General features: G+C 47.8%; 1 protein-coding gene across 1 annotated transcript in view; it reads right to left on the bottom strand.

The window, feature by feature from the left end:
• timm50 (translocase of inner mitochondrial membrane 50 homolog) overlaps window positions 1–15,005 on the bottom strand; it is a gene marked incomplete at its 5' end in the record, with an annotated part of 68,474 nt that continues 53,469 nt past the window's right edge. The window contains 4 exons of the mRNA XM_080530601.1: window positions 1–627; window positions 4,391–4,497; window positions 6,223–6,379; window positions 13,130–13,228. Of these exons, the coding sequence (XP_080386727.1) occupies window positions 529–627; window positions 4,391–4,497; window positions 6,223–6,379; window positions 13,130–13,228 (462 nt within the window). The 3' untranslated portion in view covers window positions 1–528. The remainder of the gene's footprint in view (window positions 628–4,390; window positions 4,498–6,222; window positions 6,380–13,129; window positions 13,229–15,005) is intronic.

Below are 15,005 nucleotides of genomic sequence, written 5' to 3'. Positions count from 1 at the left end.
AAAGGGAACTGTTTCGGCCACGAAGCTGATCCAAGTCCATTTTTCGGTGCGGAGTGCTCCAGATCCGAGTGCGCGGGAGTTGCAGATAAGTGCACTTCTTCTCCGGTTCTGACTCCGTACGGCTGTTGGGGCTTTTGGACCTGATGAAAGTGGAACGTCTGGAAAAGGGTTCGATGAACGTGTCCTCGTGTGGCCGACCTGCACTGTGTCGTATATGTCAGTCAGGTGACAAAACGAGGGACCAATGGAAGCAGTTTTTTTTGGCGTCTGAGATCCAGGAAGTGGACCTTCTCTGGTAACAACAGAGGGAACCGGTCGTTCTATTGGAGCCTCGCTTGGTTGTGACTGCTGATTGGACGGTCTCTCTCTCCATCTCTCTCTCTTCGTCTCGTTCCCCCCACGCGTCCGGACGCGCCGCCAAGCCCCACCCCCGGGTGACCGCCGCCTCCGCCGCCGCCGTCCCGTTGGCCAGACGCTGTCAGCGGGGTGGGCTGCGGTTGGTGGGCGCGAGGTTGAGAGTGTTCCACCTCACTGCTGCTTGGAGCGCCAGAACCGGCCGGCGAGGGAGCCCAGAGAGAGGGCCTGCTTCTTCTGCTGGGCCAGCTCTGCCTGACGCTGCTCCTCCTCCTGCAGGGAGGCAAACACAGGGTTCCTACAAGTTTCAACAAGTCCAATTTAAGACCTTTTTTAGACCTCTTTGATTTACAATACCGTATTTTCCGGAGTATAAGTCGCACCATTAAGAAATGCGTCATGAAGAAAAAAACACATATAAATCGCACTGGACTATAAATTGCATTTATTTAGAAATGTATTTCACAAAATCCAAGACCAAGAACAGACATTTAATCTGGAAAAGCAAGTTATTCAACTACACAATAGCACACAGAACAACAGGCTGAATAGGCTAAAGTAACATAACAAGCCACATTTAATTAAGGTATTCAGCTACACAATAGCATAAAGAACATACCTGGGAGGCTGAATAGGCTAAATTAACATAACCAGCTAGTCCAACAAGCAAGTTACCAGTAAACAAGTTCACCAAGCTCCCGTTAATGTTTCAGTTAATTCTTCAGTGGTACAGGAGCAGCATATAGTTGTGACAAGCCCAGAGCGCCCTCTGGCGGCTGTAGACGGCAATGTAAAACTATGAAAAAAAGCGTGACTTAGTCATATATAATCAGGGGTGCACATAACTTTTTGGGGCCAGTGCTCAGAGGAGCACCTAGGGATGCTGCTTGGTGCTCCCCGAGCTCGCGAGTCACGACCCGTCCCACAGGATGGATAATAAAGGGATACATGGATAACTTATATTAGCAAAACGACATTTATTCATAAATAAAGATGAACGAACAAATGATTGTGTGCAAAACAAAAGAAACAAATGCAAAATCAAATGACTGCTCTTTAAGCATGAAAGTCTGTCAGACTCCTTTGAACACAATGAAATCAACTGACATCTCTTTAAGCACTAACTGAATGTCTGTTCTTTAAACACAATGAAATCAACTGACATCTCTTTAAGCACTGCTCTGTTCTGTAAACACTGAAATCAACTTTTCAACAAAAAGTTACAGCCTAAGCATTTACTTATGCTACAAGCTTAATCATCATCATCATCACTGCTCTCTTGACTGCTGTTAATACTGTCCTCAATTTCAACCATGGTAGAGGATGTTGTAGGCTATCACTTTAAATAGCTCATTATTTTGATTGTGCAACAAAGTCTTTTTTTTTTCTTCTAATAGAATTCCCAACCATATTCCCTGGGTCAGGGGTCGAGGTGCGATAATGAAGCTGTAAAACAAACGTCTGAACGTTTGAAAGCTTCAGAGAAAAGAAACGTGAAGTCCCTTGGTGTTGTTTTTCCTTTTAGCGACGAGTCGTTCGGGACTGAATTTTCACGTGGCGGCGAGATAACCGTGCGATACGCGATACGCGGAATGAAAGTACAAGTTACGATACTTTCCGAATGTTTTCGTGAGGGGAGTCGCCGTGGTCGTCGTCGGTCGACTGTTGTGGTGGATTACTCGTCGGGCCTTCGGCTGAGGGGACGGCAAATAGTTACTTAGTGGGGCTAGTCAGGTGCCTCAGTGATGCAGCAGTCAGCAGTCAGCAGTTGGATTTTGAGGAAGTAAATTCCTCTCCCAGCGCTTCCAGCTGTTGGTGCGCAAGAGCGCGTTCATGCCGCTGATCTGCCGCGCAGCATGCATTTTGGCGACGCATGCGCACTGGCGCACCAGTTATGTGCACCCCTGTATATAATAGCTTTGGCCCGGTCTGAATTGTTAGCGAGAGGCTGCTAATGCCATGGGGAGCTGGGTTTGCATTTTTCTTGTACCTGTGATGTTCACATTCAGGTGACGCGTCTCAAATGAGTTAGCAAGTTCAACGTACAGCCAGCCGCATACCCGATCGTAGTTGAACAACGGCAGCATATGTGTGGTGGCCTGGGAAAACCCGTCGGATGTCGCTGGCGTTCGTTCGTGGCAAAGAGCAAATATAGATGGAAATCGCGATTTTGGCGATTTTGATATTATGTGGTATTCTAGTACTTTGAACTCCATACTACATTATGGTGAATAAACATTTTAAGAAAACAAAAGAGAAAGTACTTATTTTTATGTTTTTGTGGCGGGTAGTTTGCTAGCGAAACAACATCACGTTGAACGTGTCTCATTCTCAGTTAAGCAACGCACGCACACATGAGCGAAAGGAGAGACGATACTTCCACCTGTGTTATTGCCAGTTTACTGATGCTCACAATAAGCATAAAGTAATAACATCTTAACTAGAAGACACACAAATGGATCTGTCCCTCGCATACCGACGAGGCAAGCAGACTACCACCGCATCACAAGCAGACTAACGAGACCGGCCGATCTGCATAGGCTCCTCCCCTGACCCGGAGGAGAAAGGGGAGGATTTCTCCCCTTTCACTTTTTTTGACATGCTACATTAAAATGCTCATAACTTTTTAAAATAAAGGGCTATCTCAGTCATTCAACCAGTTATGAATAGCTGAGAACTTCTAATTTATGGAAATATAAAAAAATGAAAATGTCAAAATGCCACCATGTGAAGGGTTTTCCCAGGCCACCACACATATAGCTTTGGTCTGATCCACCTGTCTCTGTCCATCATCATCGTAGGTAACTGAGAAACCATAATTTTCCCAAACAGGAGACTCAAGGCATCCTGGAGAAACTTCAAGCTCTACTTTAAACTAAACTAAACTAAGCTAAACTAGTGACAGTCTCTCTGTGGTGTGTGTGTGCATGCGTACTGGCTGAGATTTACTTCAACACACCAAAAACTTAAGCAACGTTTGTAAGGACCCGTACCGAAAAATATTTGGCATGAATACGTGTACCGTTACACCCCTATTGTTTGGAACATACCAGGAAGAGATTCCACTGAAGACAAACAGACTGCTCTCCTAGTGTGGGAGGTCATAGTAAGCTACACATAAAAACACCTTCTACTTCCTCTAACCCTGACCTTTAGAATTAAATATCACTCTTGTTTGATCAGGATATGACTCAAGATTGGGAAAAAGTCCAACAGTTTGTGGCTAGAGCATGTTCAGGTGTGTGCGTACCTGGGCTACATGTTCAGGTGTGTGTGTACCTGTGCTACATGTTCAGGTGTGTGTACCTGTGCTACATGTTCAGGTGTGTGTGTGTGTGTGTGTACCTGTGCTACATGTCCAGGTGTGTGTGTGTACCTGTGCTACATGTCCAGGTGTGTGTGTGTGTGTGTGTGTGTACCTGTGCTACATGTTCAGGTGTGTGTGTGTGTGTGTGTGTGTGTGTACCTGTGCTACATGTTCAGGTGTGTGTGTGTACCTGTGCTACATGTTCAGGTGTGTGTGTACCTTGGTTACATGTTCAGGTGTGTGTGTGTGTGTGTGTGTACCTGTGCTACATGTTCAGGTGTGTGTGTGTGTACCTGTGCTACATGTTCAGGTGTGTGTGTGTACCTGGGCTACATGTTCAGGTGTGTGTGTGTGTGTGTGTGTACCTGTGCTACATGTTCATGTGTGTGTGTGTGTCTGTGTGTGTGTGTGTGTGTACCTGGGCTACATGTTCAGGTGTGTGTGTGTGTGTACCTGTGCTACATGTTCAGGTGTGTGTGTGTGTGTGTGTGTACCTGTGCTACATGTTCATGTGTGTGTGTGTCTGTGTGTGTGTGTGTACCTGTGCTACATGTTCAGGTGTGTGTGTGTACCTGGGCTACATGTTCAGGTGTGTGTGTGTACCTGGGCTACATGTTCAGGTGTGTGTGTGTATCTGGGCTACATGTTCAGGTGTGTGTGTGTGTGTATCTGGGCTACATGTTCAGGTGTGTGTGTGTACCTGGGCTACATGTTCAGGTGTGTGTGTACCTGGGCTACCAGGGCCTGTCTGCGTTTGAAGGCCTCTATGGGGTCCTCTTCCAGGGCGTAGTTCTCCAGGACCGAACGCACGTCCTCCACCCCGCTCAGGGCGATGGCTGCAAGGGAAACACAAGAGTGAGAGGTGAGAGAAGGAGGAGGAGGAGGAGGAGACACAGGAGTGAGAGGTGGAGGAGGAGGAGGAGACACAGGAGAGACTGGTGAGAGGAGGAGGAGACACAAGAGTGAGAGGTGGAGGAGGAGACACAGGAGTGACTGGTGAGAGGAGGAGGAATGAGAGGGGAGAGGTGGTGGAGGAGGAGGAGGAGGAGAAGGAGGAGACACAGGAGAGACTGGTGAGAGGAGGAGGAGGAGACACAGGAGTGAGAGGTGGAGGAGGAGGTGGAGGAGGAGACACAAGAGGGACTGGCGAGAGGAGGAGGAGGAGACACAAGAGGGACTGGCGAGAGGAGGAGGAGGAGACACAAGAGGGACTGGCGAGAGGAGGAGGAGGAGGAGGAGACACAGGAGTGAGAGGTGGAGGAGGAGGTCGAGGAGGAGACACAAGAGGGACTGGCGAGAGGAGGAGGAGGAGGAGACACAGGAGTGAGAGGTGGAGGAGAGACAGGAGTGAGAGGTGGAGGAGAGACAGGAGTGAGAGGTGGAGGAGACACAGGAGTGAGAGGTGGAGGAGACACAGGAGTGAGAGGTGGAGGAGGAAGAGGGGGTGGAGGAGACACTGGGCTGCTCGACAGTGCAGTTTGTCCATCTCCAGCACAGCCAGTGGCATATTAGCGCCAGAGAACGCTAACGGCTAAATGACACCGCAAGCGTCAACCTCGGCTCTCCTCAGCGATGCGTGGGAGTTTCATTTAGGCGCCCATGTTAACAGGTTAGAGCAGCCACACAGCCATGTTAACAGGATAGAGCAGCCATACAGCCCATGTTAACAGGATAGAGCAGCCATACAGCCATGTTAACAGGTTAGAGCAGCCATACAGCCATGTTAACAGGTTAGAGCAGCCATACAGCCCATGTTAACAGGTTAGAGCAGCCATACAGCCATGTTAACAGGTTAGAGCAGCCATGCTGCCATGTTAACAGGTTAGAGCAGCCATACAGCCCATGTTAACAGGTTAGAGCAGCCATACAGCCATGTTAACAGGTTAGAGCAGCCATACAGCCATGTTAACAGGTTAGAGCAGCCATACAGCCCATGTTAACAGGTTAGAGCAGCCATACAGCCATGTTAACAGGTTAGAGCAGCCATACAGCCCATGTTAACAGGTTAGAGCAGCCATACAGCCATGTTAACAGGTTAGAGCAGCCATACAGCCCATGTTAACAGGTTAGAGCATCCATACAGCCATGTTAACAGGTTAGAGCAGCCATACAGCCCATGTTAACAGGTTAGAGCAGCCATACAGCCATGTTAACAGGTTAGAGCAGCCATACAGCCCATGTTAACAGGTTAGAGCAGCCATACAGCCATGTTAACAGGTTAGAGCAGCCATACAGCCTGTGGCTCCCCCAACTCGCTCGCTACGAGTCGTTAGAGAGTCGGAGTCTCACCTGTTTTCTCTGTGTGAGGCCGACGTAAAAATGATCTTAACTAGCAACATTGAAACTGTAGTCTATGTCTACATCTGTTATACACGACGCCGCTGAGGCAACGTTGGCGGTGAGTTTTCAGCGTCAGCTGCAAAAGCTCAGAAAAAGACCAGAAAACAAATAAGAACAAATGTCCATTTCTAGTGCTTGGCTATAGGGGGGAGAAAGTTGACATAAGATCGGGAGTGGCGCTTTCTTCCACGCGGGCCGAAAACAAAAACAAAAACGCTTACTTTTCAGGAAGGCGGCGAGGTCGTAGAGCGTCCGGTCCTCAGAGTTGCCGTCCCACTTGGTCAGCGCCATGCCGTTGAAGGGCTGCAGGCTGAAGGCCTCCCTCTTACAGTCCACCACGATCACCTTGGACGTGTCCCTGTTCAGACACGACACGTCCTGCCAGAAAGAGAGAGAGAGAGACAGGGGGGGGTGAGAGAGCTTAATTAGATAACTGAATCACAACAAAAACACCATCGGAGAAGAAGGACATTTGTGGTCCAATCGAGCTCATACATATTAAAAAACCAGCTCATAAAACAGTAACACAATGTTTCCATGACCACACGTCTGTAGATGTGTCAAATACCAGAGGAAGGCCAGACAGACTGCCAGGCGCTGGGCCTGAGGGGGTCCAGATGACCCCAGAGATAAGGACCACGCTGGGGCCCCCTCCATCTGCTCCCTAGGCCCTCCACTAAGGCTGCACTGGGACCAGCTGAGGCCAGGGAAGGGAGTGTGTGTGTGTGGGTGTGTGAGAGAGAGAGAGAAAGACACGTATGGGAAAGCCCAGTGGACTCATCAGTACATTCTCCTCAGTCGAAATAAAGCATCTGCCCTCCCTCCGAGGTGGGACCCAAGCCCACACGTGTGTGTGTGTGTGTGTGTGTGTGTGTGTGTGTGTGTGTGTGTGTGTGTGTAGTATGTGCTTGTAGAAATGTAAAGTGTGAAGGATATATTTGAGCAAAATAATATGGTTTGATACTATTGTTTGTAGTTCGAACATGAGTATGTTTTTAGTACAATGGGGGAAATAAGTATTGAACGCATCAATATTTTGTCCAGTAAATGTATTTCCAATGAGCCTATGCAAGTTAAATTTGCACCAGTCTTTGGTATTAATTCAAACAATCCAGACCAAAAAAAAATCTAAGTTCATAAAGTTATGTGGAATAAAGTGGAATGAAACAGGAAAAAAGTATTGAACACACAAGAAAAAGCAGAACACCACAGCAAGGAAAGGCAAGGAACCAGCTGAAAACCATAACTAATTAGGAGCAACTCTACCTCCAATCTGTGCTAATTATGTCAGCCGGGTTAGAATATATTGATGGGCTATAAAAGGGTTTTTTGTTACCATGGTGCCACACAACAAACATCTAATGATGGGTAAAAGCAAAGAGCTGTCTCAAGACCTTCGCAACCAGATTGTTGCAGAAGACAGACTGAAAACGGAATTGGCTACAGACGTATTTCACAACTTCTGAATCTTCCAGTAAGCACCATTGGGGGCATTATCCGTAAGTGGAAGCAACATCACTCCACCATCAACCAGCCACGCACAGGAGCTCCTTGCAAGATTTCTGATCAGGGAGTCAGAAGGATACTTAGAAGAGTAGCCAAAGAGCCAAGGACCACTAGGAAAGAGCTCCAGAAAGACTTGGAGGCAGCAGGTACAACTGTGACAGAAAGGACAGTAGGCAATGCACGCTCAGCCCACAAGACTCCACTACTGAAAAAAAGTTGAAGCTCGTTTAAGGTTTGCCAAACAACATTTGGACAAGCCAGTGAACTACTGGGAGCATGTACTCTGGTCAGATGAGACCAAAGTTTTACTTTTTGGCTGTCACACAACACACCATGTTTGGAGGAGAAATGGCACTGCACATCACCCGAATAACACTATACCAACAGTGCAGTTTGGAGGTGGAAGTATCATGGTGTGGGTCTGTTTCTCCTCTCGTGGTACTGGCACACTTCATATCATTGAAGGAACAATGAATGGAGCCATGTACAGAGAGATTCTTGAGATGAACCTGCTGCCATCCAGGATGCTGAGGATGAGACGTGGGTGGACCTTCCAGCAGGACAACAATCTAAATCATACAGCAAAGGAAACTTGCAATTGGATTCAGAGAAAGAAAATCAACTTGTTAGAATGGCCCAGTCAATCACCTGACTTTAACCCAATTGAACATTTGTGGAAGCATCTGAAGATCCAGATTCACAAGAGGGCCCCCCGCAAGCTTCAAGATTTAAAGACAATCTGTGTAGAGCAGGGGTGCTCACACTTTTTAGGCTTGTGAGCTACTTTTCAAATTACCAGCTCAACAAGATCTACCAACCAAATAAAACATATTGCCATTGCTGCGAACACAAAAATGTACTGTAATAATAACAAATTAAGGCCACGCTACACTGTTTCAAAATCAAAGAAGAGATTTATTAAACTATATAACAAATATTCACACTGGTAGTCCATTAACATTAACATTAACTCAGGAGCTCTGAGTGGTTTACACCAGACTGGCCAGTGCCAAGCCAGGTGCCATCGACGTCTCCGGGCGGCGGAGTGTGTGTGTGTGTCTGTCTGTCTGTCTGTCTGTGTGTGTCTGTCTGTCTGTCTGTGTGTGTGTGTGTGTGTGTGTGTGTGTGTGTGTGTGTGTGTGTCTGTCTGTCTGTCTGTGTGTGCATGTGTGTGTGCTTGTGTCTGTCTGTCTGTCTGTGTGTGTGTGTGCTTGTCTGTGTGTGTGTGTGTGTGTGTGTGTGTGTGTGTGTGTGTGTGTGTGTGTGTGTTGTGAGGCGGCGCGGGGCTGAGTGATGCCCTCTCCTGTGTGGTCCAGACGGGAGGCGTCCCGTCTGGACCACACAGGGGGAAAAAAAAAAAAACTTTTTTTTTCCACTTTTTTTTTTTTTTTTTTTCAATGCCGTGTGATCTACCCACACTACCTTCGCGATCGACCGGTCGATCGCGATCGACGTAATGAGCACCCCTGGTGTAGAGGAATGGACCAAAATCACACCTGAATACTGCGGGCGATTAGTTACTTCATACAGAAAGCGCCTTGAAGCTGTCATTACAAACAAAGGCTTCTCCACTAAGTATTGAATTAATTTCAGTGTTCAATAATTGTTTCCTGTTTCATTCCACTTTATTACACATAACTTTATTTACATATGGACTTTAATGTTTCGATTTTTTTTGTGGTGGTTGGAGCTCCGGTTTCGCTACCAGCCAATCTGACACACACACGAGCACGCCGTGGTGGTTTGTGTTCAAACAGCTGGTGGTCTGACCCAACACACGGCCCAGGTCCCAGAGTAAAGCCCACCTCCCCCTGCCAGAGTGCTTAACCTCTGGTTCCCCAACCTAACCTTGAACCGGCCGGCGCGTTCAGATTGAAAATAAATCGGTTCGGAACCTGAAAAGTTGGTTCGCAGCAGGAACCAGGAAATAGTGGTTCTCAAGCGGGAATCAAAAACTAGAACCGTGACGTCGTCAGTGGGTGTGTCATATGACACGTTCTACACCAAAATGTCACAACAAGATGGCGACTACTTCACTGGAAATGAGGTTATCTTCCACTACAGTATCTGAAAGACACTATTTTGTATGAGAAAAAAAAAGACACTTTCTAAACACGTTCTCTTACTAGCCAACTACTGGTTACTAGAATAAAAATGGCTACACGTGTGTGTGTGTGTGTGTGTGTGTTTACATGTTGTCTCCTTCCTTCAGTTGTGAAGACGAGCAAGAGAGTAAGAAGGAAGGAGACAAAATGTAAACAAACACACGCGTGAACGCAAACTTCGTGGCCATTCTATTCTAGTATCAGAGTAGCTGGCTAGCAGGAGAACGTGTTTAGAATGTGTTTTTTCATACAAAACAACGTTGATGACGCGGATGGCTCCGCTTACACTGGTATGAACGCTGGCTGATTCGCCAGACAGCACCACGGTTCTGAGGTTCCAGATTGGGGCCAGACAGCACCAAGGTTCTGAGGTTCCAGAACGGGGCCAGACAGCACCAAGGTTCTGAGGTTCCAGAACGGGGTCAGACAGCACCAAGGTCCTGAGGTTCCAGAACGGGGCCCGGGACCAGCATGGAGCCCTGGCGGTTTGAAAGCCCTAACATTATGCCCATTCCGCCATGGGTTTGAATCCAACACCATGCCCTGCTGACATGCCGTCTCTCTCCCTTCTTCTCCTTACTTTCCTGTCTGTCTTCACTGACTCTGTCCAATAAAATGAAAAACATGACAGGAACTTTTTTGGCTCCAAAAAAGAAAACGTAAAAGAAAAAAAAAAAGAAAGAAAGAAAGAAGAAAGAAAACGATACAAAAACAACATGATAGAAAGCCTTGGGGTGGCAGTTGGGACACCCCTGTGGTGCCTGTCTCCAGCCCTCCACCTGGGACAAAAGGCCATACGTCTTCCACCGCCTGCTTTCTAAAAGGACTCAAGGACCCCCCTCCAGCCCCCCTTGAGGTACAGCTCGGTTCTCTTCCCTCAAAGCTGGGCGAGACGGGAGAAGAGGTGCCTTGTCATGTGACCTGTCAGAATGATCCAGGGTGATTATATTGGCATATCACATCTGTGGCTTCATGTTGTTTTAAAACATTTCTTTTTCTTTTTACAAAAACACACCATCGAAATTCACCTCTCAGACAGATGCCTGGTGGGCCCCGGGGGAGAAAGGTCTCTATTCAGAAGCTGCCTTTCTTTCTCTCTCTCTCCCTCCCTCCCTCTCTCTCCCTCTCTCTCCCTCCCTCTCTCTCTCCCTCCCTGCCTCCCTGTTGCTTTTCAGAGGGCCAGATGGAAGGTAGGAGGGAGAGGAGGGAGGAGGGAGAGGAGGGAGGGTAGGGAGGGTAGGGCGACGACATGGTGGGAGGGATGGGGGGCGAAGAAAGGGATGGACAGAGGAGGGTCACCGAAAGAAGTGGTTGGGGTCAGGCACTGTTAGAATGTGTCAGGAAACATTGTGCGCTCAGGTGAGAGGAGAGAGGCCGGCTAGCCTCGCCAGCTGAAGGACGGAGGACAACCTCCCAACTCTAGTTTTTGGCATTTAGCAGACGCTTGTGTGTCACTTATTCCAAAGTGACACACAATCGATACATTTGACTAAGCAAGTGAATCGTCAATCCACCAGTTCTAGTTTGCCATGATAGAATAATTAATAGACACTAATAGACCCTGGAGCAAGGGTGGCAGTAGAAGTCTTAGGAGGCAGAGTAAAGGGAAAAAGCAGGTGTCTTAGGAGACGCAGTGCTGGGGGGTAGTAGATGTCTTAGGAGACACAGTGCTGGGGGGTAGTAGATGTCTCAGGAGGAGCAGTTAAGGTGCATGAAGAGGTGGGTCTTCAGTCTCCGACGGAAGATGGATAGTGACTCTGCAGTTCTGACTTTAATGGCCTGTAGGAAACAACCGGCCAGTCTAGAACCACACCTAATCAGGACCTGGCCAGTCTAGAACCACACCTAATCAGGACCTGGCCAGTCTAGAACCACACCTAATCAGGACCTGGCCAGTCTAGAACCACACCTAATCAGGACCTGGCCAGTCTCGAACCACACCTGATCAGGACCTGGCCAGTCTAGAACCACACCTGATCAGGACCTGGCCAGTCTAGAACCACACCTGATCAGGACCTCTGCCAGTCTAGAACCACACCTGATCAGGACCTCTGCCAGTCTAGGTGTCCAACGTGTTTTACAAAACCACCCAAACCCAAAAGTAGGGACGTCAGTAATGGGATGTCAGTAGTAATGGGTTACGAGTCTAACTACGTTCCGCTGGACAAAACTAAAACTATCCTACAATGTTGTCGTTCGACTTGTACAAAAATGTTGTATACAGTACAGCCTTGATGAGCTTTGCTTATCCCGACAAGAGTAGTGCAAAGACCCCCATGGTCAGTCCCGCTGTCACTGGTCTGCTACATCAGACCTGTACTCTAATTGTAAAGGTTGGTCAACTAGAGACGTTAATACTACTGGATCGACTACTACTCTATCCCCTCTGTCCCTCAGGCCTCCACCAAGACAGACTGAGGCTGTTGGAGAGAAGGGGCTAGAGATGGAGGGGGGGGGGGCATGAGGTTAATGAGGCCCAGCAAAATGTGGGGTGGAAGGAAGGGGGGAGGGCCTCTATTGTCAGGGGCCTAGGGAGGGAGAAAGAGGGATGGAGACAGAGGAGAGGAAAATCAATGGAAGAGCAGAAGGCTAGGGGACAGTGAGGGGGGTGGAGGGACAGGGACAGGGAGGGGGGTGGAGGGGGATGGGCATGGCACCATTGTGCCGCCGCCCCCGTGTTTGAAAAAGGAGGTGAGTTCAACAAACCCCATCGCTGCTTCAGCTGAAACTCAAGTCTTGGCAGATCTTTAATCTGATCTGGAATCTGATCAGAATAGGGAAGATGAACCGCCACGTGGATCTACCAGGTATGTGACTGGACAGGCAGGGCAGGCTGGCATACCGGCTGGCCTACTGTCCTCCAGAGGACAGCGTAGTCTACGTTGGCGCATGTACAACGTTCATCAACCTTCTGAACCTCCGTTGAGGTGATCCTTGGGGATTACATATGGGAGGGGGGGGGGGTAGCCTAGAGGTTAGACAGGCCGGCTAGCGATCAACAAGGTCTCCGGTTCGATCCCTGCCTCAGGAGGGAGGTGTGCATGCCCTTGAGCAAGGCACTTAACCCCTAATTGCTCCAGGGGCGCCGACTATGGCTGACCTTGTGTCTAGAGCAAGGGGGTGGGGTGTCTAGGGGGTGAGGGTGGGGCTGGGGGTCTACCTGAAAGTGTGACACGGCAGACAGCAATGGATGAACTCTAAACACACACAGCCACACACTCTCCTGGAGGGTGTGGAGGAGAGGCCAGAGGGACGGGACAGACAGACAGACAGGACCAGAGAGACAGACAGGACCAGAGAGACAGACAGACAGGACCAGAGAGACAGACAGACAGGACCAGAGAGACAGACAGACAGGACCAGAGAGACAGACAAGACAGACAGACAGGACCAGAGGGACAGGACCAGAGAGACAGACAGACAGGGCCAGAGAGACAGACAGACAGGACCAGAGAGACAGACAGACAGGACCAGAGAGACAGACAGACAGGACCAGAGAGGGTGTTTCCATGGTTACCTTGATGTGGTGGCCCTCCATGTAGCGCGTGGCGTCTCTGAACAGCCGATACATCACAAAGCCCTGGGGGTCGATGCTGTCAATCAGAGGGTACGCCGTCTGGACACACACACACACACACACACACACACACATATATATATTAAGCCCGGTACACACATGAGGATTTTCAAAATCTTAACAGATGTTTTATCTGAGACAGACCCCACACATGAAGATAAAAAATCTTGGATTGAACAGCCTTGATCGTATTGTGTGTGGTGTGCGCCGATATTCCCATTTCAGCACCCCACATACATAAAGATTATCATTACGACAGTCTAGAGCAGGGGTCGGCAACCTATGGCACGCGTGCCAGCAGTGGCACGCGACAGCTTAAACAGTGGCACGCAAGCAATAAGTGCGAGAATGGGAGAATGTTTTTATTTTATTTTATGTTGGCTGCGTTCGTAAATTCGCGCACACTGGGATCAACGTCATAATGGGACCAAGTAATTTGATTGGACTAGAGGCAGTCTCGGGGACGCTCCGGCGCTCTCAGGGCGAATTTACGAATGCAGCCCTAGTCTCTCATCCACTCCACGAGAGCCGTATTCTGGCGCAGAAGTAAAATTCTGAATTCGATTCGATACAAGTGTTACTGTTAAGCACACATAACAATATAATAATAATATATAATAAGAGTGGGGTTTTGTGTCCCAGAAAGACCGTGCTGTATGTGTCCTATGTCACGAAAATGTTGTTTGCCGAACTTCAAGCGTTAAACGGCATTATGAGACCAAACATCAGAAGTCGTTCAAGGATGAAACAGACAAGGCCGAATCAATAAGACGTGCTGTGTCAAGGTATGGGAAGCAGGCCAGCACCTTTAAAGCATTTGCCACTGCTAAAAATCACGCAACTGAAGGAAGCTTTCGCATTGCTCATTGCTCATTGCATTGCGAAACGTGGAAAGCCATTCACTGATGGAGAATATATTAAGGAGGCTTTCCTCTGTAGCTCAGATGTTTTGTTTAAAGGCTTATCAAACAAAGACACAATAAAATCAAGAATAAAAGACATCCCAGTGTCAGCCAGAAGTGTGGAACGAAGAATAGGAGAAATGACAGAAAACGTGAAAGCGCAGCAGACCGCTGGTTTGAAAGATGCGACAGTGTTTAGCCTCGCACTTGATGAGAGTGTAGATGTGAATGACATGCCATGTTACTTAAAGTGACCAAGTACCACCCCCAGATAATGGAGTTGAGCAAAGGTTAAACAGGGCCAGGGATCACATTGATTGTTAGGACTGTTTACATGGCTTTGCATACATAGCTCTTTGCAACCCAAAAAAAATGTTTGTTGTGGTTGGAATAAAAGAATAAAATGTAAGTAACAACCAAATAATTATATAAATATAAATTATAATTCATACAAGTAAGACCCTTGTATAATCACCATCCAGTTAGGCCTACTTATTAAAATGATAACCATAGGGAGCGCAGTTAGCAGCATTGCAACTTTGGTAGAAATTGAGCGCTCCAATTTGCTTAAAGTTGTGCTACGCATCACAAAGTTTAGTTGTCTTAGATGTTATGCTGGTCATTTTGTTCAAGTTTCAGTTAGTTGACTGTTAGGCCTGTTTATTTAGCATACATGGCTTTGCATACATAGCTCTTTGCTGAAAAGTGTTGTTCATGTTGTGGAATAAAATTGCAGATCAGTTGGTCTGTTTGGTTTGATGTCGAGTCATAATTAATGTTGATATTGTGGTTGGCACACTGACTAACAAGAACATTTTAAAATGGCACTTCATATCAAAAAGGTTGCCTACCCCTGGTCTAGAGTCTCGTTCCCCAAGCCAGACATCTCGCGTGATCAAACATGATCTAACGTA

Source organism: Nansenia antarctica (genome assembly GCF_963989245.1).
Source record: "Nansenia antarctica genome assembly, chromosome: 5".
NCBI lineage: Eukaryota > Metazoa > Chordata > Actinopteri > Argentiniformes > Microstomatidae > Nansenia > Nansenia antarctica.
The sequence above is the reverse complement of the archived record's forward strand: the minus strand, read 5'-3'. Positions and strand labels throughout refer to the sequence as shown.